Source organism: Brachyhypopomus gauderio, chromosome 2 (genome assembly GCF_052324685.1).
Source record: "Brachyhypopomus gauderio isolate BG-103 chromosome 2, BGAUD_0.2, whole genome shotgun sequence".
In the NCBI taxonomy this organism is placed as follows: Eukaryota; Metazoa; Chordata; class Actinopteri; order Gymnotiformes; family Hypopomidae; genus Brachyhypopomus; species Brachyhypopomus gauderio.
The window spans coordinates 34,549,399-34,575,820 of NC_135212.1; the positions used below are offsets into that span (position 1 = coordinate 34,549,399).

Genomic DNA, 26,422 nt, shown 5'->3' on the forward strand with positions numbered 1-26,422 from the left:
TGATCCTTTGTTCTTTTCTTTTGTACAAGGCAAGTTGCAGGAAGCTCCTGAAGTGAAGGGGCATCCTCATTCACATCAAGGACAGAGACTGGAAGATGGAAATCTTCAAGTGACATGGATGACAAGAAATCCAGCCCCTCATTCTGTTCTACATGTCATACACTGTGGTTGCAGAGGGTGTGCCTGTGAGACAAACAGATGCTCCTGTTTCTCTGCAGGACTCTGTTGTACAGACTTGTGCAGGTGTTCCAGCTGTGTGAACACAAAGGAAACAGAGGATAAAGATGATGATAGCTGCCCTGACACTGACAGTGAGGAATAGCACATGTGTGTGTGTGTGTGTGAGAGAGAGAGGGAGAGATATATATTTTACCGCTATTCTATTTGTATCATTGTCATTCCTTTTATTATGGTTATGTATATACGTTTATGCCGGTTGATGTAAATGCCAGTTGATGTGTACGCCCTCATTGTTTTTATTGTTTTTTAATGTGTTGTTAGTGAATAAATGAATACCTGAAGGGTCCTTATTGATAATTATTGATAATTACAATTATTTCCATTTATTTATTAAAATGTCAACATGAAAAAGTAACCTTATCATCCACTTGCACAATAGTTGTTTGTTCTATAAATAAAGGAATTCATTTAGTCCCTGTTACAAACACATGGATGGCTATCAATAATTATTATTATTGACAACATGAAAGGCCACTTGCATAATTGTGATTTGTGCTGTAAATAAAGCACTATTTAGTATTAATTTGGCCCAATTCAGAAGTCCATGAATGAGCATTGTGATAATGCTCATTCATGTATTTCTGAGGGCCAAATAAATACTAAATAGTGCGTTATTGTATATAAAGTGGGCATAAAATAATATTAATCAATGCTATTGTTGATGATAATTATTTTATGCCCACTATAAAATTATATTTTGGGAGATTCCTTTCTGTAGGTTATATTTGACAGCACTACGCAGGTTGTCATTTTTTCCAGTTTGTTGTCGTAAATCGGTTACGTGATTGGTTTAGCGCGGTCACGCGGTGTCATGTGACGTCAAAATCGTCATTCAGCGCGAGGAAAATAGTTCTTCAGAAAACGTCTCGGTTCAAACAAAGTACAGGATTCTGTGACGCGAAACTTTTTTGGTAAGTGCAATATAACCTGATCATTTTTATCAGCTAACGGGCATGTAGTTCGGAGAGCGCGGAGCGGATCAGAACAAAAACGGGGTTCACCTTACGGCCTAAGTCGGTCACAGGGCCCTCACGCCCTAACTGGCACTCGGCCGCTTAGCCCCACATAGTATGAGGACAAGGAGCTACGGCTCCTTATCCGTCCGAGGTGTATGTGTGTGCAGGTACCGCCCTGGGGTGTGGCTACGTCACCTCCTGGACCTACCTCCCCCCAGAGCTGACCCCTGCCTTCTGCTAGGGGTCACCCCAGCCTCCTGGGGAGTCAGCCCCAGCCGGGGCCTCCCTTTACGAGGTGGACTCCTCCACCCAACCCAGGAGCGCCAGAGACCGAGGCCTGGAGCACCCCCGTCTCGGGCTGGGGAGCAGCCCCAAGGGCTTCCTGGTCACCCCGGGCAGGAGGGAGGATCTCCATCTTCAGCAGGAGCTTCTCAGACCGGAGCCCCATGGTCCCCAAACATCCGGGGGCCCCAGCCCTCTAGGGAGGGGCTCTTTATGACCGGGCTCCAGTCACCCCACAACATAAGGGGGTTCCTGCCAGGTGGAGACCCCCACAAGGTCCAGGAACACCATGACACTGCCAGGGAGAAACACCTGCACATAAACACACACACACCCACACACACCAAACACAAACACGCTCTACCCTGCTCAGGGCATCCCTCGGGAGCGATGCCCTCCGTGCCACACCCCGTGCAACGGGACCACAGCCAGTCCCCCCCCCCAAACACACATTTAAGGGGAGGAGCATGCGTGGAATTACATCCAACAGTTCACAAACACGCTTGTACAAAACACACACGCAAAGACTAGACAAACAGAAAATAGTGCGCAAACAGCAAACGAACGGGACCGATACATGCGTGCTCTACATATAAACAATGGTGACGCGCCGCTCAGGATTGCAGTCACTCCCCACATAAAACACACGACACACAGGGAGCGAGGCGACAGTGACAAGCGCCGACCGCGTCACACACACAAAACACTTAACACTTAACAACGAGCACGCACACTGATCCTCCGGTCCGTTCACCCGTACACACTCATAACACACAACATGAGAGTTTTCCCAGGAAGACGCCCTGGTCCTCGCCGTGCGACACACAAAACAAACGCACGGCGGAACTCTCCTGACAAACAACGGACATGAAGAGCTTTCCCAGGGTAGACTGCCCTGGTCTTCGCCTTGCCACACACACACACAAAACACATAAGCACGGCAGAGCTCTCCACACAAAACACCACGCAGACAAACACGCTGTGGACGGAGGCGACCGGTAGGGGGCCGCCTCACAGTGACATAATCACCTCAACAATACATGTGATAAATGTCTGGCTACTGTGCATTTACATTGTTCTAGGTTATATCAGTGTTCTCTCTACACTGTAAAAAACAGAACTTAAAATTGCTCACCTTACTATGATTTTTAGTTTAGCTGAGCCAAAAATAATTAATTGCACCATAAACTATAACAAAGTAATTGGATCAGCTTACTTTATTGAGTTTCTTGTTAAAAGTTGATCTGACCTTACAACCTGCATTGTCGAAATATACAAAGTGTAGTTGAACCCTAGTTTAAGGCCAGGCCAACTCCTCTGCGCATGCTCAATTTGACTCCTTAGTTGAGAACAGGGCGGGGTTTGTGATTTCTGCCAGAATTGGATGCCGGACATCTTGAAATGGATTTCACCTGTGGCAAGCAGCGACCTACGCTACTCTGAACTGAATAATAACGTCCAAATTTGTTTTGTCATTTGTCTTATATGACCCAATTCAGTTAGATATTCTTAGTATTGAATTTAGAGATTTATGTACATGTGAAATATACATTATCTGAACAAGATATTGTAGCGTCGGGCCAATGGGGGGTGCCAGAGGGTGACGTCATTACCCATGAGCCCTTGCGGCTCCGGCCCTGTTATGCGTATTATGTGGTGTTTATGTCTGTATAGTGCTATTAATGATTATTAATTGTGTGTTATTAGTTAAGTTACCCCGGTCCATTTTTTTATGTACATGTGCATTATCCGAGTTCCCCCTCCATGTATGTGTAACGTTGCCATCTTCATGACCTTCCCCTGTGTTTCATGTGCAAGACCAAGTTATTTGAGGCCTTGAGTTTGATCTGATTGTGCCTGTAAGTGCCAATTTTCTTGCGAGGTGAGAACAAAACCTCTGTTCTTGATAAGAATGGAATTGTCTGTGGCCTCTTTCTCCCACACCACGCCACAATATAGTGAGGTGCAACTTAAAAAAATGTGGAACTCTTGGTATGTAAAACTTTCCTTTTGAGGTTCATATACATGGGTAAGATAAATGATCTGAACAAGATATAATAAGTTTGTCACGTTGAGGACCCTGGCCCCTCCCTTTTGGGCGTGTGTATACGTAGTCCACGTGCTTTGTCTGCGTCTGTGAAACTCCGTGGTGAGGGCTATGTCGCGTGATAATCTGTCTCACCTGTGAATCGTCTCGTAATCACATGGGGCTAATGTGGTCTGTCTATTTAATGTGCGCTCGCGCAGTGTCCTGTGCTCGTCGTTGTCTAATGTTTACACGTTACGTGTCAAGTTTGCTGTTCCTCGTGCGCTATTGCGCAATTCCTGTTGTCATTAAAGTAACGTTTGCTTCGCAACCCGAGGATTCTGTGTCTCGTCCTTGGCTGCGCCCGAACGTCACAGAGAACGACGAGCCGTCCAGAGACACCAGGACCATGCCGGGCTACGCAACCCGGCCGAAGAAGGTAACTCGCCCGAGTAAGCGGCGTCACCGCGCTTCATCCTCCCCCCCCGCGCCGCGACTCTAGCTGAAGCGGGACCCCGAGTACGCCTACCTACTGTGAGGGAGACCTCCATACCAGAGTTGTCGGGGGAGTACAGCAAGACAGTGGCGCGGGTGTGGCAAGAGAGACACTCCGCGCCTCCACGGGAGCTCTCGCCCATACGGGTTAACGTCCCCGAGCTATACGGGACAGGGACGACACCAAAGGGCGAGCTCGAGGGGGACTCCTCCCCGTGCCACAAGATCGGACCCACGCAGGAGCAGCTGGAGACAGACCCAGTCTGTGCGTCCCTGCTGCGACAGGCGCGGGGGCACCACGACCCCGAGGCGGCGGAGAAGCTCCGCCAGGAGGCGGTGCGGCTTTGGAGGGAGTACAAACCCTCTACGTCCAGGGAGCCCTCACCCCTGCGGGTAGGCTCCTTCGCGCTCTGCGGGGTGGAAAGGACCCCCGAGAGCGAGTTTGGGGAGGGAGATTCCTCAGGCGAGGAGGAGGAGCAAGAGGACGAGGAGGAAGCTTACCCTCCGTCATTATACGACGCCTCCACGGTGGACTACGGGGAAGAGGAGGAGGAGGAGTCCGAGGAAGAGGACTACCTCCCTCCGCCCGTATGTCCCTCTACCACCATGGAGGAAGGCGAGGAGCAAGAGTACGGCGAGGAGGAGTACCCCCCGTCGGAGTGCTCTGCTTACCCCGAGGAAGACGGTGGGGAAGAAGAGGAAAACAGGGATTACCCTCCGTCCGAGGGCTCCTTTACCGAGGAGGAGAGCCCTCCCCCCTCGGAACTGTCAGTCGAGACGGTTAAGAGGAGGAGGAGTCCAGAGGCGGGCTCATCCCCCGAGCGCTCCCCAGCCAGCGACATGGACTGTTCCCGGGGTGGCAGCTCGGGGCAGCCCATGAGCTGGAGCCGTGGCAGTGAAGAGGAGATGGAAGCGGAGGAAGCCACTCCCACTGCCAGGTCCGGAGGGAGATCCTCGGGTGAGGAGGGTTTCCCGTACGGCCCACCGAGGAGAGGGGCCAACCGCGCTGCACCTGGCGCATCGGCCAACCGCGCTGCACCTGGCGCGTCGGCCAGCCGCGCTGCGCCCGGTGGAGGGTTTGCAGCAAGGGCAGGAGGAGCACCGCCCATCGCAGCGCCTGCAGCACCAGTGGCTCCCGATCTCTCTCCCCTCATCGCTCTCCTCCTGGCGCGCAGCCTGGCGCCTGTTTCGTGTGTGTGTGTGCCTGTGTTCGTAAGTCTACCCGTATGTGTACCTAACCCCCTCTTCCCGTTTGTGTCTATGTGTGTAAGCGTGCCTGTTTGTGTGTTTGTGACCGTGCCATTGTCTAACGTCTTTTCCCCTGTGTTCACAGGGAGGGTGTTCTAGGCGGTTCGTGGCGGACGCTTCACCGAGGGCAGTCACCTCCCAGACGCAGGACTGAGCGCGTCGGATTCGCCCATCGTCGTGGGTTCGGGGCACTCTGTCCTGTTGGCACCCCGGGACGGGTAGTGCCCTTGGAGGGGGCCTCTGTCACGTTGAGGACCCGGCCCCTCCCCTTTGGGCGTGTGTATACGTAGTCCACGTGCTTTGTCTGTGTCTGTGAAACTCCGTGGTGAGGGCTATGTCGCGTGATAATCTGTCTCACCTGTGAATCGTCTCGTAATCACATGGGGCTAATGTGGTCTGTCTATTTAATGTGCGCTCGCGCAGTGTCCTGTGCTCGTCGTTGTCTAATGTTTACACGTTACGTGTCAAGTTTGCTGTTCCTCGTGCGCTATTGCGCAATTCCTGTTGTCATTAAAGTAACGTTTGCTTCGCAACCCGAGGATTCTGTGTCTCGTCCTTGGCTGCGCCCGAACGTCACGAAGTTAGCATAACTTATAACTTGAATCATTTGGAATTATTTGTAGTCAATACTTAAAATCTGAAGTTTATATACCTGTGAAAAATAAATAATTGGAACAAGAAATAATAAGTTGGCACAACTGTGAGTGAATTTCTTAAAAACTTAAGAGTTTGAGTTGGGATCAAGAATCGAGTGCAGTAAGTTGCCTTGAAATTTTGAGTTTTCTCAACTTTTTTGTTTTTACAGTTTATATTGAATGAGGGTAATCTATTTAGATTCAGATATTTTCAGATGTAGATCTCATTCATACATACACTATATTGCCAAAATTATTCGCTCACCTTCCTTGACACTGTCGTGGAAATTTCCTGAAAATAAATGAGGACTCAGACGTGGTTAAAAGTGAGTTTTATTACAAAAGTTAAAAAGCATGAGAGTCTCATCTAGAACAAGAACTCTGAGGAAAGAGGGCAGTCCAGTCTCCTTTATTCCATTGTTATCACATTTACAATTCTTTTTTTCACACTGAGAACCTGACATAGCACTTTCTGTCTCTATACATTCTCCTGACGCCGGTTACACACAAACAAGGACATGATTATAAATTAATCACTGAACCGGATCACTGATCAACCATATTCACAGTTTGTCTACTAATGTACTAAATCATAATTTTCTTATGTGATCTTAAATGACATTAGCAAATTTCCCTCACAACACACAATTGAGCTTAAGTGACATCCCATTCCTAATCCACAGGGTTCAATATGACGTTAGTCCACCCTTTGCAGCTAGAACATCTTCAACTCTTCTGGGAAGACTGTCCACAAGGTTTAGAAGTGTGTTTATGGGGATATTTGACCATTCTTCCAGAAGCGCATTTGTGAGGTTACATACTGAGGTTGGACGAGAAGACCTGGCTTTCTGTCTCTGCTCTAACTCTAATATACTACACTAAACTAACAATATACTACCTTCTAACAAATAAAGAAAATATATCTGCTACAGAGGGGAACTGCTCCCGGACAGGGGGTCCTCCAACCCCAGGGACCCTTCTTGATCTTCTGAAGAGGGCATTGCCCATGCACACCCTGATGTACTCCAGGAGGTCTGCGTAGAGGTGGGACTCACGGACCTCTCGCCTATAAGCAAGATGGAGGTCCCAGAGTCCTGCCCTCCAGAGGACACCAAGATGGCTAGCTTTTCTTCCTCCTCAGACAGTGAGATGGAGGTTGAAGAGGAGAAGGAGCTCGACTTTCTCCTCAAGGAGCCCCCCAGTGCACCTTGCCCAGCAGCAAGGAGGCAACGTAACACAACAGGTGTGCACTCTCAATTGTGACCAGTGTAGCACCAGTGATACAAACACCAATGGTGTCCCCAAAGGCTGGAGCATGTCTCCCACTTGCGCCTAGGACCGGTGCATGCTCACTGGTTAGTGTCCGTGTATTTAGTGTGTGTCGATGTTGTTTGTTGCTTGTTGCTTGTCTGTGTTAGACATGAGTCCTGTGTGGCGTATATTGTGTATTGATCTGTTACCGCTAATATTGCTATTGCTCACTCTTATTTTAACCATACTGTTTACACTCTCCTTGTCTTTGCCTCCTGCTTCAACCTCGCATGTTACAGTTAGAATAGTTTATTTTCCCATTTAAATATTCAGCAGTTACAGGACAAGCAGTACACATCATTGCTCATAAAGTTACAAACCTATAAGTATATAGATGAAGAAATGGGTAAAATTAAGTTAAACACCAAATGATTTGACATTTATAAAGACTTAGTAGTTTCTAATCAGATAAGGGATGCAAAATTCATTGTACTAGTAACCATCAGACATACATTACTCAAAAGGTGAGATTGATGCATTGTTACATGTAAAATAATCACAATTGATGTCATGTTATTTGAGATGCAGAACCTTGACCATGCCACCACTGGTCATCTCAAAGAGATTTTGAAGGTACTTTACCCATAAGGTGTTTCTTGGTATTCTGCTCTGGTCTAAACACAATTATGAAACACTTGGGAGTAAAAATACAAATAATCAAACCAAAGCTTGAAGCAAGAATAGCAAATATCTCCACAGCTACAGTGAATTTTCCAGGAGAGCTGACATAAGCTGGAATAAAGGTGATCCAAACTGCACAGAATATGAGCATGCTGAATGTGATAAATTTGGCTTCATTAAAATTATCAGGCAGTTTCCGTGCTAGAAAAGCCAAAATAAAACACAGAAAAGCCAAGACTCCTATATAACCTAGAACAGCCCAGAAGCCTATAGTAGAACCTAAACCACATTCCAAGATTATCTTTTCCTTGTAATGCTTTATATTTTTGAAGGGCAAAGGAGGGGACAATTTTAACCAAACCACACAAATCAGAACCTGTATGAAAGTGAAGGCAAGAACACTGAGTCTCTGCTGTGGAGGTCCAAACCATTTCATGACATTACTACCTGGTAGTGTAGCCCTGAAGGCCATTAACACCACTATTGTTTTCCCCAGAACACAGGAGATGCAGAGGACGAAGGTGATCCCAAACGCTGTGTGGCGCAGCATACAGGACCACTCAGAGGGCCGACCAATGAAAGTAAGTGAACAGAGGAAGCACAGAGTCAGAGAGAAGAGCAGCAGGAAGCTCAGCTCTGAGTTGTTGGCTCTTACGATGGGAGACTCCCTGTGTTTGTAGAAGATGGATGCTACACACATAGCTACAAAGGCCCCACTGATGGAGAACACTGTCAGAATGATGGCTAGAGTGTCATCCCAGGACAGGAACTCAACAGGTTTGGGGAGGCAGACATCTCGCTTGGTGTTTGGCCAGAGCTCAGGAAGACAGTGAACACAGTCCAGAGAATCTAAATATAATATCATTATATTATAGTAAGATAAGTCTTGGATTTGCTTAAGGCTTATATCTTTTCAATACAATTTCAAAACATTTATCCTCGCAACTGTTACAATTCATGTATCTTATTTAATTCAAATTAAGAATTTCCCATTGACTGATTTCCCCATTTTCACTTGTTGCTGGAGGTTAACCAATGCTATATACTATGTTAGGATGGTTACTGCATATTAAATAAGGGATCGTGTCAAGGGATGTTTCCTTCCATATAGTGACCAGACAAATATCTTTATTCAAGATAATTCAGAAGAAATGTACTGATACACAACCTGTTGTGTTACTGATTTCTCCCTCTGCGCATGGTATACAGTCATAGCAGCAGACAGGCCTTCCCTTCTGTACAGCCTTCCTGGTGCCTGGAGGACAGCTCTCACTGCACACAGACACTGGAACCTGGGAAAGACATTAAGGAAACACTTATTTGGAAATTATTCATGGAGGGAAAGCACCAACCATTATAAAAGCCATATTGATCACTTTGGTCTGGGTCTGGATTTTAACATATTAAATTGAATTCATGACAAAAGCAAGACTTCATGAATTACAGAAAAATACCTAACAGTCAAGATTATTTGTCTCCCAGTACTGGAGTTAAAGAATTCCGACTTTTTACTAAGAGTGTACATGGTGTGTTATACAGTACCTCATTCTGTCCTCCCACCCAGCTTATCACACTACGGATTCTGAACTCCTGTCCTTTTGGTTTGGATGAATCATAGTAGCCCACTGGAACAAAGTCTAAAGCACCATCTTTCTTAAACTGCCAGTTTATGAGCTCATATACAGCTATAGGGTCTCCACTGGAATCGAAGTTGACCTGGTAACCATTCTTTGTAGTGAAGTTCACTCTCTTGAGTTGGCTGAGTATCTGGAGAAGGAGACTTCATGTTCACATGTGGCCAACAAGGTATATTTTATACACAAATAATATATACTATATAATATTGGTGAACAGCCAAGCATTCAAGGAAATATCATATTATTATGCAATATGGATGATATTTAGCCTACAACTTGAGCTGGACTAAAACTTGTTTTATCTTTTATTAATAGTTGCTATAAAACAAACGTTTATCATTTTAATCATGAGCGCTAAAACTTGCTTAAAAACGTAAAAAATATAAAATCAGATTCATATGTATAATATACAAATGTATAATTTTATACGACTATTTAGTATTAAGCAGTTTTATACCTGCCATGGTGCGGATTTAATGTTCTTGTCGCATTCGGTGTTATTGCAAAGCACAGCGTGAATAGCATGCGCTATGGCATACGTAGCTTTGTAGACCAAATTAGTGTTGCGCAGTTGAGACGTGTCTGTGTATGGGTTCTGTAGCGCGCGGATGTCTTCACTACCATCACATTCCCGCACGCCCTTAGCGGCATTTTTCCTCCCGTTTAGGCTACAGCTGAACGAGCTCTCCCAAAATTCCGTTAATAGGGGCGATTTCAAGGCTTGTGCTGGAGAGAGGTCTAGTAGAAACTCACGAAGACCTGGGATGACTGACCCCGGGACCCCAAAACCTAAAGCGCCGGCGCAAACGTTAAACCGCAGAAACTCAGGATGAATTATCCATGTCTCGCTGCCAATCCACTGAAGCGGAGGCAGTGGCTTTCGAGCTAATTCCTCCAAAATAAACCTCATATCACCTATGTTAACAAACGCTACTATTACTCGAGACGTGGATCTGCGGATGACGTTTGTCACTCTCTCCAGTTTACTGCGAGGTTGTGTCCTGTAATAAACCTCGGAGTACTCCACACAGATCCCCTCCTCCTGTGCAGCCTTTAGAAACGCTGCCATTCCGTAGTTTCCGTAGTCCGTGTCGCTGCGCACTGCCCCAATCCATGTCCAACCAAAATACTTCACCATTCTCGCCAGTGCAGCCGCTTGGTGTTGGTCACTAGGTACCGTCCTGAAGAAGGCAGGAAACTGACTCTTATCGCTCAGGCAGGCGCAGGTTGCATAATGACTCACCTGCAATTTAATCAAAGGAGAAATGGAAAAAAAATAATTTGAATATACGAACAGGACGTGGGTTTTATATTCGGACAACTTATTTCATTACATTTATAGATTTAGGGAAAAAAAACAACAAAACGAGACCATTTTACGTAGTCTACAATATTCACCTGTGGAATTCCAAACAGACCGAGCGTTCTGGCCAGGCTTATTGACGTGGTGGAAGCAGAATCCCCCACGACAGCAGGTACAGCGGCGACAGCAGATTTTGAACAAGAATATGTGTCATTTAAAACGGTGTCCACGCCGTTCGCAAATTGCAGTGCAAATCTGATCGCCATTTGCACGGCAGAACACGAGTCGTATATCTGGTATCCCAGCACAATCCCTGGTAGAAGATCCGTTCGGTTGTTGATCTCGTGAATGGTGAACTCCAGCGCACGCGCAAATTGAAGCTCCCTGAAGTCTATGCTGTTTAGAGAGGGAAATACATAAGAAAATAAATGTATATTTAAAAGAAAACTTTATGCAACATCAACTTCTTGATTCTTGCTTTTCCTTAACACAATAAGATGTTATTAACACAATCAGTAGCACATATGTAGCTACAAAAATGACTAATTAGCATTTTTTCTGTTATTCTGTTAATGCCTTGCTGTCTGTACTGCCCACCCCACTCTAACTGACAGACCTCCCAGAGCACTGTAGCTGTGGTGGCAGCCTGGTGTAGGTGTTCTGTCCTGAGTTTGTGTAGTAATGAATGGTGAAAATTCCCCCAATTATAAAATCTCCATCTACTGAAAGCCCAGGCATCTGAGGCTCCGCCCACAGTCTGCAGCTGACTGGGTTTACTTTACATCCTGCAGGGCAGAACACAGTCATCCACAGCACTGATACAAATGGCACCAGACTTGAAATGATCTGCATGGTGAGCTTGGTGCCTCCCAGCACTCTGAAGGTCTGGATGACTGTTGCATGGTTTATATAGCCACGTTTCTATGGAGCCCTGAAGCTGAAGGGTCTGAACTAAGAACAGGAAGCATGGTCATTTGTCTTTATGTTGTGTCTTAATAGCATATATGGTATCATTACCAAACACAAGGCAGATATATTTCTTATCTCTACAAAAGTACGCTATAAAATGTCAGAGTCTAAGTAAAAAATATTTTTAAAAGAAAACATTTAAACGTTTAGATAACGTCATTTCAAGTGAATGTTTTCACTGATTGTTTATTTGCACATATGTGCAGCAATCTTCTGAACATTTTGTGTACTTTTAACACATATAATTGTGCTGTTAATATTACATGACTAGAGTGTTAAAATTACTGTATAGGTCATGTGTATATATTTACCCATTTCAATATCCCAGTAAAGAAATGCTTCAATTAAGAAATCACTTCTTATGTTTAATTATTATCATTGTTGTTATTTATTAATTCATATTTTATAAGAACTGAATTTGCTTCTTTTTAAGAGTTTAAAGACCTTTTGTAGACATACTCTTATTATTGATTAAATCTTATTCATTATTTTATTGCATGTTTATATATTATTGTTTTTTGTTAATATTTTAAATCTTTATTTGTATAAATTTTTATTGCTACTATGATTTTCATATTGTTTTCATCACCAATAAATAATATCATTAATAATAATACTGTGACGTCGGGTGCAGCGCGAAGGATGAGGCACAAATCCCGGCTTGAGCACAGACGTCACGTTTATTGTGACACAGAATAGCGCAGTATGCGCACGTTTAAACACATAACGTAGACCTGAAACATTCAGACTTAAGTCTGAATGTTCTCTGTGAACGTCGTTCACAGAGAACATTCAGACTTAGACAACGACGAGCACAGGACACTGCGCGAGCGCACATTAAATGGACAAACCACATTAGCCCCGCGTGATTACAAGACGATGCACAGGTGAGACGGATATTCACAAGACATAACCGCACCCACAGACATCCACAGATGCAGACGAGTACACGTGGACCACGTAAACACACGCCCAAAAGGGAGGGGCTGGGGTCCTCACCGTGACAAATACATTTTATTTATGCTTTTCTACTACTTAGTGTGACAGGGAGTGCGAAATAAAATGGAAGCGATCACACCAAGTCTCAGGGAATAATGATGGTTTAATGGAGAAAGTGCGCAAACCAAAAACCCATGACATGCTCCGAATTAAAGATACAATGACCAGCTGTCAGCTTGTACAAAGACAAAACCTATATAGACAAACAAACGACCCTCAGGTGAGACGGATCGCCCCCGCCCACCTGAGGGACGAACACAACAACTGGACAACTGCCGCTGTAGACGGAGGGGTCCAGTAGGGGGCCCGCCGTACCGTGACACTCAGTGATGTAGAATAACAAAAACAAACACTAATCACAAACACAAAACCAAAACCATACCAGAAGCATTAATCATGAGCAATTAAAAAAATAAATCTACAAACTCAACAAAACTTTCACAATGTTATATAATTAACAAAGAATATGAATGGATGAGAAATAAAGTAAATAATAGTAATAATGCATCAAAGCGATTTCAATCTACCAAGTCTTATACCAAAATTGAAGATGGAGATCTAGTACGACCACTGAAGATTGGTCTGTTGTCTGTTGGAGAAGATATTTCACAGGAAGCTAAACTTGTGGAATTTGTGCTGGAACAGCAGTATGGCTGTCAGTAGATCAGCAGTGTGGCTGTCATTAGATCAGCAGTGTGGCTGTCAGTAGATCAACAGTGTGGCTGTTAGTAGATCAACAGTGTGTCTGTTAGTAGATCAGCAGTGTGGCTGTCAGTAAATCAGTAGTGTGGCTGTCAGTACATCAGCAGTTTGGCTGTTAGTAGGACTGTGGGGAAAGGAATGAAACACGTGATTTAAAGTGACTATGTAATTTGTCCAGAGATGTGATTGAGGGGAAACATATTAGTTTATTCTAGGGGTTTGCTGTTACCGGTTATGTTGATGTAGTATGATAGGTGAGGGGTGTAATCATAATCTTGGACATGTTATACAAGGTGCTGGACCATAATATTGTTTTTTCCTTTTCAGAGAGGATCTCAGAGAGCTTTAGAGGGAACCTTACCCATAAGGTATTTTTTGGTATTCTGCTCTGGTCTAAACACAATTATGAAACACTTAGGAGCAAAAATACAGATAATTAAACCAAAGCTTGAGGCCAGAATAGCAAATATCTCCACAGCTACAGTGAATTTTCCAGGAGAGCTGACATAAGCTGGAATAAAGGTGATCCAAACTGCACAGAATATGAGCATGCTGAATGTGATGAATTTGGCTTCATTAAAGTTATCAGGCAGCTTCCGTGCTAGAAAAGCCAAGATAAAACACAAAAGTGCCAGGAATCCTATATAACCCAGAACAGCCCAGAAACCTATAGCAGAACCTAAGCTACACTCCAAGATTATCCGTTCTTTGTCATACTTTAGATTTTTGAAAGGAAATGGAGGGGATACTTTTAACCAAATCACACAAATAATGACTTGTATGAGAGTGAAGGCAAAAACACTGAGTCTCTGCTGTGGAGGCCCAAACCATTTCATGACATTACTGCCTGGAAGTGTAGCCCTGAAGGCCATTAACACCACTATTGTTTTCCCCAGAACACAGGAGATGCAGAGGACAAAGGTGATCCCAAATGCTGTGTGGCGCAGCATACAGGACCACTCAGAGGGCCGACCAATGAAAGTAAGTGAACAGAGGAAACACAGAGTCAGAGAGAAGAGCAGCAGGAAGCTCAGCTCTGAGTTGTTGGCTCTGACGATGGGAGACGTCCTGTGTTTGTAGAAGACAGCAGTAACACACACAGACATGAAGGCCCCAATGATGGAGAACACTGTCAGAATAATAGCTAGAGTGTCATCCCAGGACAGGAACTCAACTGGTTTGGCGAGGCAGCTGTCTTGCATGGTGTTTGGCCAGAACTCAGGAGGGCAACGCAGGCAATACAAAGAGTCTGAAAGATTAGAAGAACAGGGTAAGATTGTTTTCAGTAAACATCAACAGGTTGCTGGTGTATCTGTATTTGTTTAAGTCCATTACAGTGCAGTGGAGGTTCTGGTTGCGGGGGGTGAGTGGAAGTCACAACATCCTTGGAGCCCCTCTAAGGCCCAGCTAAAAGAGATGTGGCGTGAGATCCATCATTTTTGTGAATGGTGATAAAGCGGCACCAGTATTGACAACTTATCAACTTTGTCGCTGTATTTAGCGAGTATTCAGATCCCACTAACTACTATTTTTAGCGAGTTATATAATGTAGCGACTTTCAGCTACTTAGGACAGCCAATAGCTACTTTCCTTAGTGAGGAGTTGGCAACCCACAGTCATCTAGGCTAGTGATGTTGAGAATGCGCTGCATATGAAGGACTTTATGAATGAATGTTCAATTTATATAGCACCTTTCGAGATATCCAAGGTCTCTTTACAATTTTTAACACAGGTACAACACTGGTGAGAAGCGGCAGCAAATTGTGCACAGCGTACTCTCTTCTGGAATGCACAGCCCCCTGTGGGACTTTATAGCTGCATGTAACTAGCCATAGTTAACACAGATAACACAGATATAGATAACACAGAAATCCCATCATAGTGTGCAGAGGCGGTCTTTACATAGAGGCGTTCCTAGGCAATTGCCTTGGGCCCCTCCCACTGCAGCCCACTGTAGGGGCCCCCTGACTAGCTAACTTAACTTTAAGCCTGGTTTATACTTTATACGCTGTGGCTCCGCCTGTGCGCGAGGACCTAGCGCTATCGATTCGCGAGGTCGTGCACCTCTGGAATTTTGTAACTTCGCGCACGCCGCGTCTCAGCGCAATGAACCAAGTCATGTTTGCAGGGTTCATACACCTTTACAAGGTGGAATTAAATCACTTGTATGCCACTTTCAAGGTCCATTTCAATATTTCCCAGCACGATAAACTTAAATAAGTTAAATATTTATACATATACTTGAAATAATTCGCTTTTAATCACATTATTTAGAGGTGGTTTATTTTCAAAACACCCAATCTTAACGTCTTCACGTTCTCTCATGTTTCGTCCTGGAATTACAAGAGGCTCGTATTTGTTAACGTAATACAAGAGAACTGTTCAGTCAGACAGCTATTTGTTGTGAAACGAAGTAGTTACAATTTCAAGCATTTTCAAGTACTTTAGCCTAAATTCCAGCACGTTCAAACCTGAAACACAAAGCAACATTAAAATTAGTCAGGTAAATGTTCCTTCCCCTGTTTTTGAGGGGTGTTTCTTTATACTACCACATATCGTTTCGGAGAACACTGCACGCGGAAAGTATAAACGCTTCCACCGTTCGAGCAGGGTCGTGCGAGGTGGGCGGAATCACGCGCTACGATCACTCACGAAAGTATAAACCAGGCTCGCATATTAATGTTAATGGGCCCCCTAGCTAAATTTGCCTTGAGTCCCCAAATTTCTAAGTCCGCCACTGATAGTGTGATGCTTGTTCTATAGTTTTTTCAAAAAAAATAAAGAGAAAAAAATATATATCACACTTCTTAAAGACATTCAGAAAGTCATTTAGAGCCAGATAATTCAGTTATGACTAACTGGCACAATATCCACCCTTGGCTTAAATATTTTAAAACAATTAGACTCTGCATATTGCTGTGCAGTGCATGCAGACACTTTGGTCCTCCCACAAAACTCAGAGACAGTATCTGACTAATTTATTATTTTTTATAACAGAAAATTGTATAAAATGGTGATTAATATTGAATGTTGTTTTTTGCTACTTAAATGCTGGCCACATAATATAAGTAAAGTAACTGACCCCTCTAATAGAACTACTGGTCCCAGTCTGGGCCCCCCAGTTCAGATGGTCTAGAACCTCCACTGTAACTTTGGAGGTGAATGTTTATTATTTCATTATTTTTTATTTTAAATATTATCTATTGTGTTACACAACCTGTTATATTACTGATATCTCCCTCTGCACATGGTATACAGTCATAGCAGCAGATAGGCCTTCCCTTGTGTACAGCCTTCCTGGTGCCTGGAGGACAGCTCTCACTGCACACAGACACTGGCATCTACACAAAGACATTAGAGCATCAGGCATTTTTTTTACTGATTAAAACATAATAATTTAGTTGATGCTTAGATAATAACCTGATTAAATTCAGTTAGATAATCAAAATTATTTGATTATTTAAATCAAGTGTGTGGTAAGAAGAATAAATTAAACAGCCACCACGCATCTTTGTGCATCTGACCTGGAGTTTCTGATTCTCTGCTTTGTACTGAGAACAGTGTGTGATATACAGTACCTTAGTCTGTCCTCCCATCCAGCTGATAGCACTGCTCATTCTGAACTCCTGTCCTCTTGGTTTGGATGCATCATAGGAGCCCACTGGCACAAAGTCTAAAGCACCATCTTTCTTAAACTGCCAGTTTATGAGTTCATAGACAGCTGCAGGGTCTCCATTGGAATCAAAGTTGACCTGGTAACCATTTTTTGTGGTGAAGTTCACTCTCTTGAGCTGGTTGAGTACCTGGGGAGGTGAAAGCCCATGGCAGTGTGTGAATTCCTGTTACAGTCATTTGAATTCACTAGTAGCCCTGTAGTGTTTAACACAACTAAAAATATATTGTTTGAATTGTGTATGTATTTATTTCTGTAAAAAAAGTGTACATATTTAAAACATATGACAAAAAATGATAAATAAAACTAACATGCACACGCAGCCAGTGTGTATTGTGGGCATTGATCCAGCGTTTTTGTAAGTATCTCAGTTTGCTTTTTAAAGTTCACTATGTTATGTGTATTACTTTATAACAGCAGGTACTGAATGCATGCCCAAGACAAATTTCCTCAGGGACAAAGAAAAATGTAATCTTATGTTACTTTACGGTAATATATTCCTGTCTACGGTGTACGTCAATGAAAAGATCCGTTGCAGGCTATTGTTCAGACTGGTTTAAATTGAGTGGATTTATACCTGCCATGGTGAGGATTTAATGGTCTTGTCACATTGCGTTTTATTACAGATTATTCCGTGGATAGCACGTGCTATGGCGTATGTAGCTTTGTACACCAAGTTAGTGATGCGCAGCTGAGACGTGTCTGTGTATAGGTTTTGTAGGGCGCGGATGTCCTCACTTCCGTCACATTCCCGAACGTCCTTTGAGGATCCTTTCAGGCTACAGCCGAACGAGCTTTCCCAAAACTCCGTTAACATGGGCGATTTCAAGACTTGTGCTAGAGAGAGGTCTAGTAGAAACTCACGAAGACCTGGGATGACTGACCGGGGGACCCCAAAACCTAGCGCACCAGCGCATATGTTATACCGCAAAAATTCTGGATTTATGATCCACGAACTGCCTATCCACTGAAGCGGAGGCGATGGCTCCCGTAACAGTTCATCCAAAAGAAGTAGTAGGTCGCCTGTGTGAACAAACACCACTATTACGCGTGCAGTAGATTTACGAATGACATTTGCCACTCGCTCCAATTTACTTCGGGGATCTGTCCTGTAGTAGACCTCGGAGTACTCCACACAGATCCCCTCCTCCTGCGCAGCCTTTAGAAACGCTGCCATTCCGTAGTTTCCATATTCTGTGTCGCTGCGTACTGCCCCAATCCATGTCCATCCGAAATACTTCACCATTTTAGCCATTGCTGCCGCTTGGTGTTCGTCACTAGGTACCGTCCTAAGGAAAGTAGGATATTCCCGCTTATCGCTGAGGCACACGCAGGTTGATTTGTGACTGACCTGTGATTTATTCAGTGGGCAAAATGAGAAAGAACCGATCTGAGTAAGTTTATAACGAATGTATCTATCTATCTATCTATCTATCTATCTATCTATCTATCTATCTATCTATCTATCTATAGATATATATTGGTTTATTCAAAATGAATCATTAAACAGATGTTTTTTTTCTGTTATAAACTATAACAAAGTTGTGTATTTTTGGTGTCAAATGGTGTAAACCCTAGTATTTTTTACCTGTGGAATTCCAAAGACACCGAGCGTTCTGGCAAGGGCAACCGACGGTGTGGAAGCGGAATCCCCTAGGACAGCAGGTACAGCGGCAGATGCAGATTTGGAACAAAAAATAGTGTCGTTGAGCACGGGGTCCAAGCCAGTTTCACATTGTAAAGCAACTTTGATTGCCATCTGTACGTCAGAGCACGAGTCGTATATCTGGTAGCCTAATGTGATGCCCGGTAGGAGATCGGTACTGTTGTTGATCTCCCGGATTGTGAATTCCATGGCACGAGCGAAGCGCAGCTGTCTGTAGTCCATGCTATTTGGGAACAACAGTAAGACAAATAGAAATGACAATAACGAAATTTCTTATACGTATAAATTTCAGGTTTCATTAAAGCAATAGCCTACGTAGCATATGACAACAGAGCAGCAACTAATATCATTAGATAATAAGCATTATTTCTGTGTAGTAGTAATGCTCTTATGCACGTATTCTCCACTACACCGTCATAGACAGACCTCCCAGTGCACTGTAACTGTGGAGGTAGTCTGGTGTAGGTGTTCTTTCCTGCGTTCGTGTAATAATGAATGGTAAAAACCCCTCCAAATATAAAATCTCCATTCATAGAAAAAACAGGCATCTGGGGCTCAGCCCACTGTTTGCAGCTAACATGGTTTGCTTTATATCCTGCAGGGCTGAACACAGTCATCCACAGCACTGATACAAATGGAACCAGACTTGAATTGATCTGCATGGTGGGCTTGGTGCCTCCCAGCACTCTGAAGGTCTGGATGTCTGCTCAACAGTGGCTTAAATAGCCACCTGGTAGTGAAGGCCTGTCAGTAAATGTGGGTGTGAATTGAGCACAGTAGGTGTGGTTATGTGTTCAATGTTAATCATAATTATTAATAATGATAACTAAGACTTTTCAAATATCTCTGCTTCACAGCTGGTGTCTCTCACAGCAAAACAGACACAAGCTGCATTTATTGTATTCTTATTCACTTGAAAAGAAATTTGTTTGTTTATTTAAATGTGAATGAAGGTGAACTGATTACATTTTCTTTTACATTTCATGAATCATGTATATTAACTCAAACATAAATGCAGCAGTAATTCAGGGGCAATGCTTCCTTCACAGATTTGCTTCAAAATGTCTATTCACAGTAGGCATTCTATTCACATACTCACAATGATATGTGTATTACTTTTTCTAACAACCAGATGGTTTGTTTACAGCTGAGCCAAGGAAGTGCCAAGGAAGTACTGCTGAGCCAAGGAAGTGTCAAAGGTCAACCCAGGCTAAAGGCTGCTGGACTGGACAGCTTGTCTTATACAGTTATATAGGTTTGCTAGTGAGGCTGATACAATGAAAGATATGGAAATCTAATCTTATTCCTGAACAAGGTGCTGAACCATGGTATCTGCTATTTCAGAGAGGATCTCAGAGAGCTTTAGAGGGAACTTTACCCATAAGGTGTTTCTTAGTATTGTGCTCTGGCCTAAACACAATTATGAAACATTTAGGAGCAAAAATACAGATAATTAAACCAAAGCTTGAGGCCAAAATGGCAAATATCTCCACAGCTACAGTGAATTTTCCAGGAGAGCTGATATAAGCTGGAATAAAGGTGATCCAAACTGCACAGAATATGAGCATGCTGAATGTGATGAATTTGGCTTCATTAAAGTTATCAGGCAACTTCCGTGCTAGAAAAGCCAAGATAAAACACAAAAAAGCCAGGAGTCCTATATAACCCAGAACAGCCCAGAAACCTACAGCAGAACCTAAATCACATTCTAAGATTATCCTTTCTTTGTGGTGTCTTAGATTTTTTAAGGGGAAAGGAGGAGATATTTTTAACCAAAGCACACAAATAATGACCTGTATGAGAGTGAAGGCAAGAACACTGAGTCTCTGCTGTGGAGGCCCAAACCATTTCATGACATTACTGCTTGGAAGTGTAGCCCTAAAGGCCATTAACACCACTATTGTTTTCCCCAGAACACAGGAGATGCAGAGGACAAAGGTGATCCCAAATGCTGTGTGGCGCAGCATACAGGACCACTCAGAGGGCCGACCAATGAAAGTAAGTGAACAGAGGAAGCACAGAGTCAGAGAGAAGAGCAGCAGGAAGCTCAGCTCTGAGTTGTTGGCTCTTACGATGGGAGACATCCTGTATCTGTAGAAGACAGCAGTAACACACAGAGACATGAAGGCCCCTGTGATGGAGAACACTGTCAGAATGATGCCCAATGTGTCATCCCAGGACAGGAACTCAACAGGCTTGGGGAGGCAAGTGTCTTGTCTGGCATTGGGCCAGAACTCAGGAGGGCAGTGCACACAATCCACAGAGTCTGAAAAATTATAATAACAAAGAATGTGATCATAGACAGAACTCATTAAGCTAAGCAAAGACAGATTAGTTATATGTACAGCATTGTGCAAAAGACTTAGGCCTACATTAGATTTGTTATTTTAGCAATGCTATAATGACCATATAAAATTCTTTATTGGTCTCTTTATTAGAGTACAGCCAGAAAATGCAGGAAATATGTGTGCAATATTAAAAAAAGAAAAAAAAATCAGAAATAAACATCACCTCTCCTTAAACCTGAGGAGAGGACCCAAATTGGACCTATATAGAATGGAACCTGTATAGAATTAACCCTTTATTTTAATGGAAATGGAGTATCTTAGTGCTTAGTGCAAAAGGAGATCACTTGTTAATATGTTTGCCTATAAAAGTACATTTTATTTTGGAATATTGTTTTTTTTTCTGTAAACATTTCATGTATAGATAACAATATATTTTCATTGTACCATTGCTAAAAAAAATCTACTGGTGGCACTGTTCTGCATATCATTCATGTTTCTCTGGTCAGCAACCTACACTGTTCTTTCTAAAAAGTGCTCAGAACAGAGAATAGCATTTGCTTTTGAGGTTTGTCCTTCATAAGTATTTAATTTGCAATGTCACCCAATGATCATTCATTAATACTAGGGAAATCATTTACATTGTTGGAATTGACTTGAGTACAAATGAAAAAATATAAAACTTTACAAATAATCTAGATATTTAATTAAATTAAAGTTTTCAAAAAAGATCAAAGTGCTGTTGCTACATAAAAAATTGGTAGTGTACATTTTTGTTGCAATTTGTTTAAATCCTGAATACTGGTGAACACTGGAGTTAGATGTTTATTATTTTATTGCTGTTTAATTTAAATATTGTTTGTTGTGATTCACAACCTGTCTTATTACTGATCTCTCCCTCTCCACATGGTATACAATCATAGCAGCAGACAGGCCTTCCCTTCTGTACAGCCTTCCTGGTGCCTGGAGGACAGCTCTCACTGCACAAAGATACTGTCATCTAAAAAAAGACATTATAGCATCAGATGAAAAGGTTTTGTCCTGAGTGCAAATATTCCACACAATTCACTTTTAATCCTTATTTGATTGATTAGTTATTAGATGAAATTTAAACACTAAAGAGTACTATGCTGTTGTCCTTCAGCCCTAGATTTTGAGAAACCCAGGTTTATAATGTGTAAGTACAGGGTGTGTTAAACAGTACCTCAGTCTGTCCTCCGACCCAACTGATAGCACTGCTCATTCTGAACTCCTGTCCTCTCGGTTTGGACAAGTCAAAGTATCCCACTGTCACAAAGTCTAAAGAACCATCTTTCTTAAACTGCCAGTTAATGAGCTCATAGACAGCTGTAGGATCTCCATAGGAATCAAAGTTGACCTGGTCGCCATTCTTTGTGGTGAAGTTCACTCTTTTGAGCTGGTTGAGTATCTGGAGTGGTGAAAGGTTATAGTTAAATGTGAATTCGTTTTTATAAACAATTTGATTCACATGTAGCCCTGTAGGGTTCAAATAAACACTTACAGTGGTTTGTGTATGTGTGTATTGTAGGTTTTGTTCGAATACAAGTGTAAGAATGATAGCCTGTATATGCATTATATGTATCCACTGTGTTCTTTGTATAATTACAGTTAGTACTGAAATTACTAAAGACTGATTTCCTATATTACAAGTAGGGTTTTTAATAGATGTCTGATATTTAAGTGAAAGCGGAAGATTTCAAATTGAACGGATTTATACCTGCCATGGTAAGACCTTAATGATCTTGTCACACTGTGTGTCATTACAGATAACACTCTGTATTGCGTGTGCTACGGCATACGTGGCTTTATACACCAAGTTAGTTATGCGCAGCTGTGACGTGTCTGTGTATGGGTTCTGTAGCGCGCGGATGTCCTCACTGCCGTCACACTGCCGCACGCCTGTCCGTCCTTTTAGGCTACAGCTGAATGAGCTCTCCCAGAATTCTGTTAATATGGACGATTTCGATGATTGTGCTGGGGACAGGTCTAGTAGAAATTCACGAAGACCGGGGATAACCGACCGGGGGACCCCAAAACCTAGAGCGCCAGCGCAAATGTTATACCGCAAAAAGTCTGCATTTATTATCCACGAAGTGCCAATCCACTGAAGCGGAGGCGGTGGTTCCCGTGCCAGTTCATCCAAAAGCAATGGGAGGTCGCCTGATTGAACAAACGCTACTATTACCCGTGCAGTTGATCTACGAATGACGTCTGCCACCCTCTCCAGTTTACTGCGCGGTTGTGTCCTGTAATAGACCTCGGAGTACTCCACACAGATCCCCTCCTCCTGCGCAGCCTTTAGAAACGTTGCCATTCCGTAGTTTCCGTAGTCAGTGTCGCTGCGTACGGCCCCAATCCATATCCAGCCAAAATATTTCACCATTCTCGCCAGTGCAGCCGCTTGATGTTCGTCACTAGGTACCGTCCTGAAGAAGGTGGGAAACTCCCGCTTATCACTGAGGCACGCGCAGGTGGCGTAGTGACTCACCTGTGATTTAGTCAATGGACAAAATGAGAAACAACCGATATGAGTAGAATGAGTATCAGTACTCTTTTAGAGATCTTTTGTGTTACCGGGACCTGGTTCATAAATAATCACCATACATATATAACGCCTTTATATATATATATATATATATATATATATATATATATATATATATATATATATATATATATATGTTTATATTCATATAAATGTATATTTTAATTTATGGTTTGAGTTCGAAATAAATAATTATTGAAAATTATTTTAAATGTGGTATAAGCGACAGCAAGGGATGTTCGCATGCCTTTAATCAAATGACATAGAGCCATTCATTTTCACCTGTGGAATTCCAAAGACACCGAGCGTTCTGGCCAGGCTAATTGACGGTGTGGAAGTGGAATCCCCCACGACAGCAGGTACAGCGGCAGCTACAGATTTAGAACAAGAACTAGTCTCGTTGAAAACGGCGTCCAATCCGCTTTCAAACTGAAATCCAGCTTTGATTGCCATCTGTACGTCAGAGCACGAGTCGTATATCTGGTACCCTAATGTGATGCCCGGTAGGAGATCGGTTCTGTTGTTGATCTCGCGAATGGTGAATTCCATAGCACGAGCAAAATGCAGCTGTCTGAAGTCCATGCTGTTTGGAGAGATTACAAAAAGCAAAACATTAGAATATTCATAATAACTTAAAATATTTACAGTTGATAATCAGTTGTTATTAAAGCAACACGCTGCAAAGGATTACAAAATAGCAACGGATGTATTTAGATGTTAAATATCATAAAGATGCCCACACCCCCTCCGCCGTCACAGACAGACCTCCCTGTGCACTGTAGCTGTGGGGGCAGCTTAGTGTAGGTGTTTTGTCCTGCATTCGTGAAGTAATGAATAGTGAAAATCCCTCCAATTATAAAATCTCCATTCATGGAAAAAACAGGCATCTGAGGATTATTCCACATTCTACAGCTGACTGGGTTTGCTTTACATCCTGTAGAGCTGAACACAGTCATCCACAGCACTGATACAAAAGGCACCAGACTTGTGATCTGCATGGTGGGTTTGGTGCCTCCCATCACTCTGAAGATCTGAATGTCTGCTCTACAGTGGTTTATATAGGCAGCATGTAGTGAAGGGCTGTTAGTAAATGTGGGTGTGAAATGGGCACAGGAGGTGTGATTATGTATTCAGTGTTAATCATCATGATTACTATAACTTATTGTTATTGTTGTGTGGTTATGTGTTCAGTGTTAATTATCCTGATAACTATAACTTATTGCTGTATGTCCGATTTGCCGTTGGTGTCTATACCATTATGGCAAAACATGATTTAGCTTTATTACCCGAGGTTCTTATTAATTTATCATGATTTAGCTGTATTAGCTGTTGTTCTTATTATTTTATCAGATGTAGCTGACGCTCGAAAAACAGCAATGCATTATCATGGCAATGCCAGATGTTGTGGGATTATTATGTTTCATTTCAGATTGTTTTTTTGTGTTACATAAAATTGAAGAAATTTGCAATGCAATTCATAGTTATGCTGTTCGACATTATTAAAATGATAAATTTGTGGAGAGACGTAATTTCCTGTCTGGGTAATGTGCGTGGGAAAATGTGAGCAGAAAATTAAGTGAAAGAGAAAAGGATGAGAGATGATCATCGACTGTCTACTACTGGCTGTGACGCGGGAACAGAGGTGGCCAAAGGCGAGGGTTCCACTGAATGGTCTTTATTTTCTATTCTTTTAAATGAACATAAACATGTAAACAGATATAACTGCAAAGCAGGAAAAAGGCACAGCAATGTCCAGATGACCGCTAGCGAAGATACAGAGGTGTCACATTACACAACCGACCTGACTCCAATACCCAGAATTGCTCACTCTCCCCAGCACGAACAGCCATAATAAGATCATCATCACCGGATTATTGATTTCACCTGCGTGTCTGTCCCTCTGTTATTTAAGCCCATTTCCCTTTTCATTAGTTGCAAAGTATTGCCTCATTTTTATGTGTGCGTACCAAGCATTTCCACGGCTACATTTCTGGTTCCGACTTCTGCTTCTGTCCTGGTTTTTCGTCCCTAGCCTGCTCCCATGGATTTGGTTTCCTGATTACACCTGCCTTTACTCCTGCCTGTTCCTGAAGTTCTCCGTCTTCTGCCCTACTCTACATTTCTGTGTTCCAATTAAAATCCTTTGATCTGCACACATCACTTTGTATCGTTATAGGAGGGAAGTCCAGGGTAGAGCTCCAATTGGGCAATGTGCAGCACTGGACAGAATGACCTGCGGGGTTTAAAAAGGTGCACAACATAATAAAGGACAGGTGCTAATAATGGGATGACTGGGACCGAGGGAGTGGTTTGGTGCTTGGGGGTGTGCGCTATGAGGTAGTGCGAGTTGTGACACGCGCCCTCTGGCAGCAACCCAGCCTCCCTACCGTGACACTGGCTAAATAGGCGCACACAGTAACTATAGTAAAAATTTGAATTTGTGTACCTGTCAGGAATAGCCGATGACATAATCGAGTTCACCTGTTTCACCACCACGCCCACATTCCTTACGTACTTAAGCACCAGAACTACACTTCCTGGTTGCGAAGTATTGCCTCCATGTTGTTGCGTACCAAGCCTTTATTCCTGTCTGTCTGCCTGTGCACCGAACTCTGCTTGCCCCCCTAGACCACGTCTCCCGCCTGACCCCTGGATACCTCCCGGACTCTGCTCTCGCCTCTCGACCTCGGACCGTCCTGACCACCGCTACTCCACTACAGCCCTACACCAGCATAACACCGTTGTGTACTCTACGTGGCCTGCTGTACTGAGTTATCTTAATAAAAAGCGTTCACTTCCGCATCAGGA

The 26,422-nt window shown here is 43.2% G+C and overlaps 3 protein-coding genes and 2 long non-coding RNA genes across 5 annotated transcripts in view; 1 reads left to right on the plus strand and 4 right to left on the minus strand.

Annotated features, from left to right (window-relative positions):
- The window catches only part of LOC143508862 (uncharacterized), a 128,446-nt gene that overhangs the window by 70,723 nt on the left and 31,301 nt on the right, over nt 1–26,422 (minus strand). The gene's annotated exons all lie outside the window — the stretch shown is intronic.
- On the minus strand, nt 6,200–11,606 carry LOC143501114 (extracellular calcium-sensing receptor-like). The gene is made up of 6 exons (XM_076994757.1): nt 11,371–11,606; nt 10,850–11,150; nt 9,909–10,694; nt 9,357–9,581; nt 8,983–9,106; nt 6,200–8,663 (listed from the first exon to the last, which is right to left on the minus strand). The coding sequence occupies exons 1-6, from the start codon at nt 11,604–11,606 to the stop codon at nt 7,750–7,752; spliced, it is 2,586 nt and encodes an 861-aa protein (XP_076850872.1). The 3' UTR covers nt 6,200–7,749.
- Nucleotides 13,106–18,985, minus strand: LOC143501146 (extracellular calcium-sensing receptor-like). The gene is made up of 5 exons (XM_076994760.1): nt 18,686–18,985; nt 17,675–18,448; nt 17,003–17,227; nt 16,642–16,765; nt 13,106–14,673 (listed from the first exon to the last, which is right to left on the minus strand). The coding sequence occupies exons 1-5, from the start codon at nt 18,983–18,985 to the stop codon at nt 13,760–13,762; spliced, it is 2,337 nt and encodes a 778-aa protein (XP_076850875.1). The 3' UTR covers nt 13,106–13,759.
- On the plus strand, nt 18,280–20,632 carry LOC143501162 (uncharacterized). The gene is made up of 3 exons (XR_013126843.1): nt 18,280–18,491; nt 18,702–18,762; nt 19,365–20,632. It is a non-coding gene; the product is annotated as an uncharacterized LOC143501162 (long non-coding RNA).
- On the minus strand, nt 20,107–24,612 carry LOC143501130 (extracellular calcium-sensing receptor-like). Its single transcript, XM_076994758.1, has 6 exons — nt 24,380–24,612; nt 23,897–24,197; nt 22,787–23,557; nt 22,253–22,477; nt 21,925–22,048; nt 20,107–21,029 (listed from the first exon to the last, which is right to left on the minus strand). The coding sequence occupies exons 1-6, from the start codon at nt 24,610–24,612 to the stop codon at nt 20,116–20,118; spliced, it is 2,568 nt and encodes an 855-aa protein (XP_076850873.1). The 3' UTR covers nt 20,107–20,115.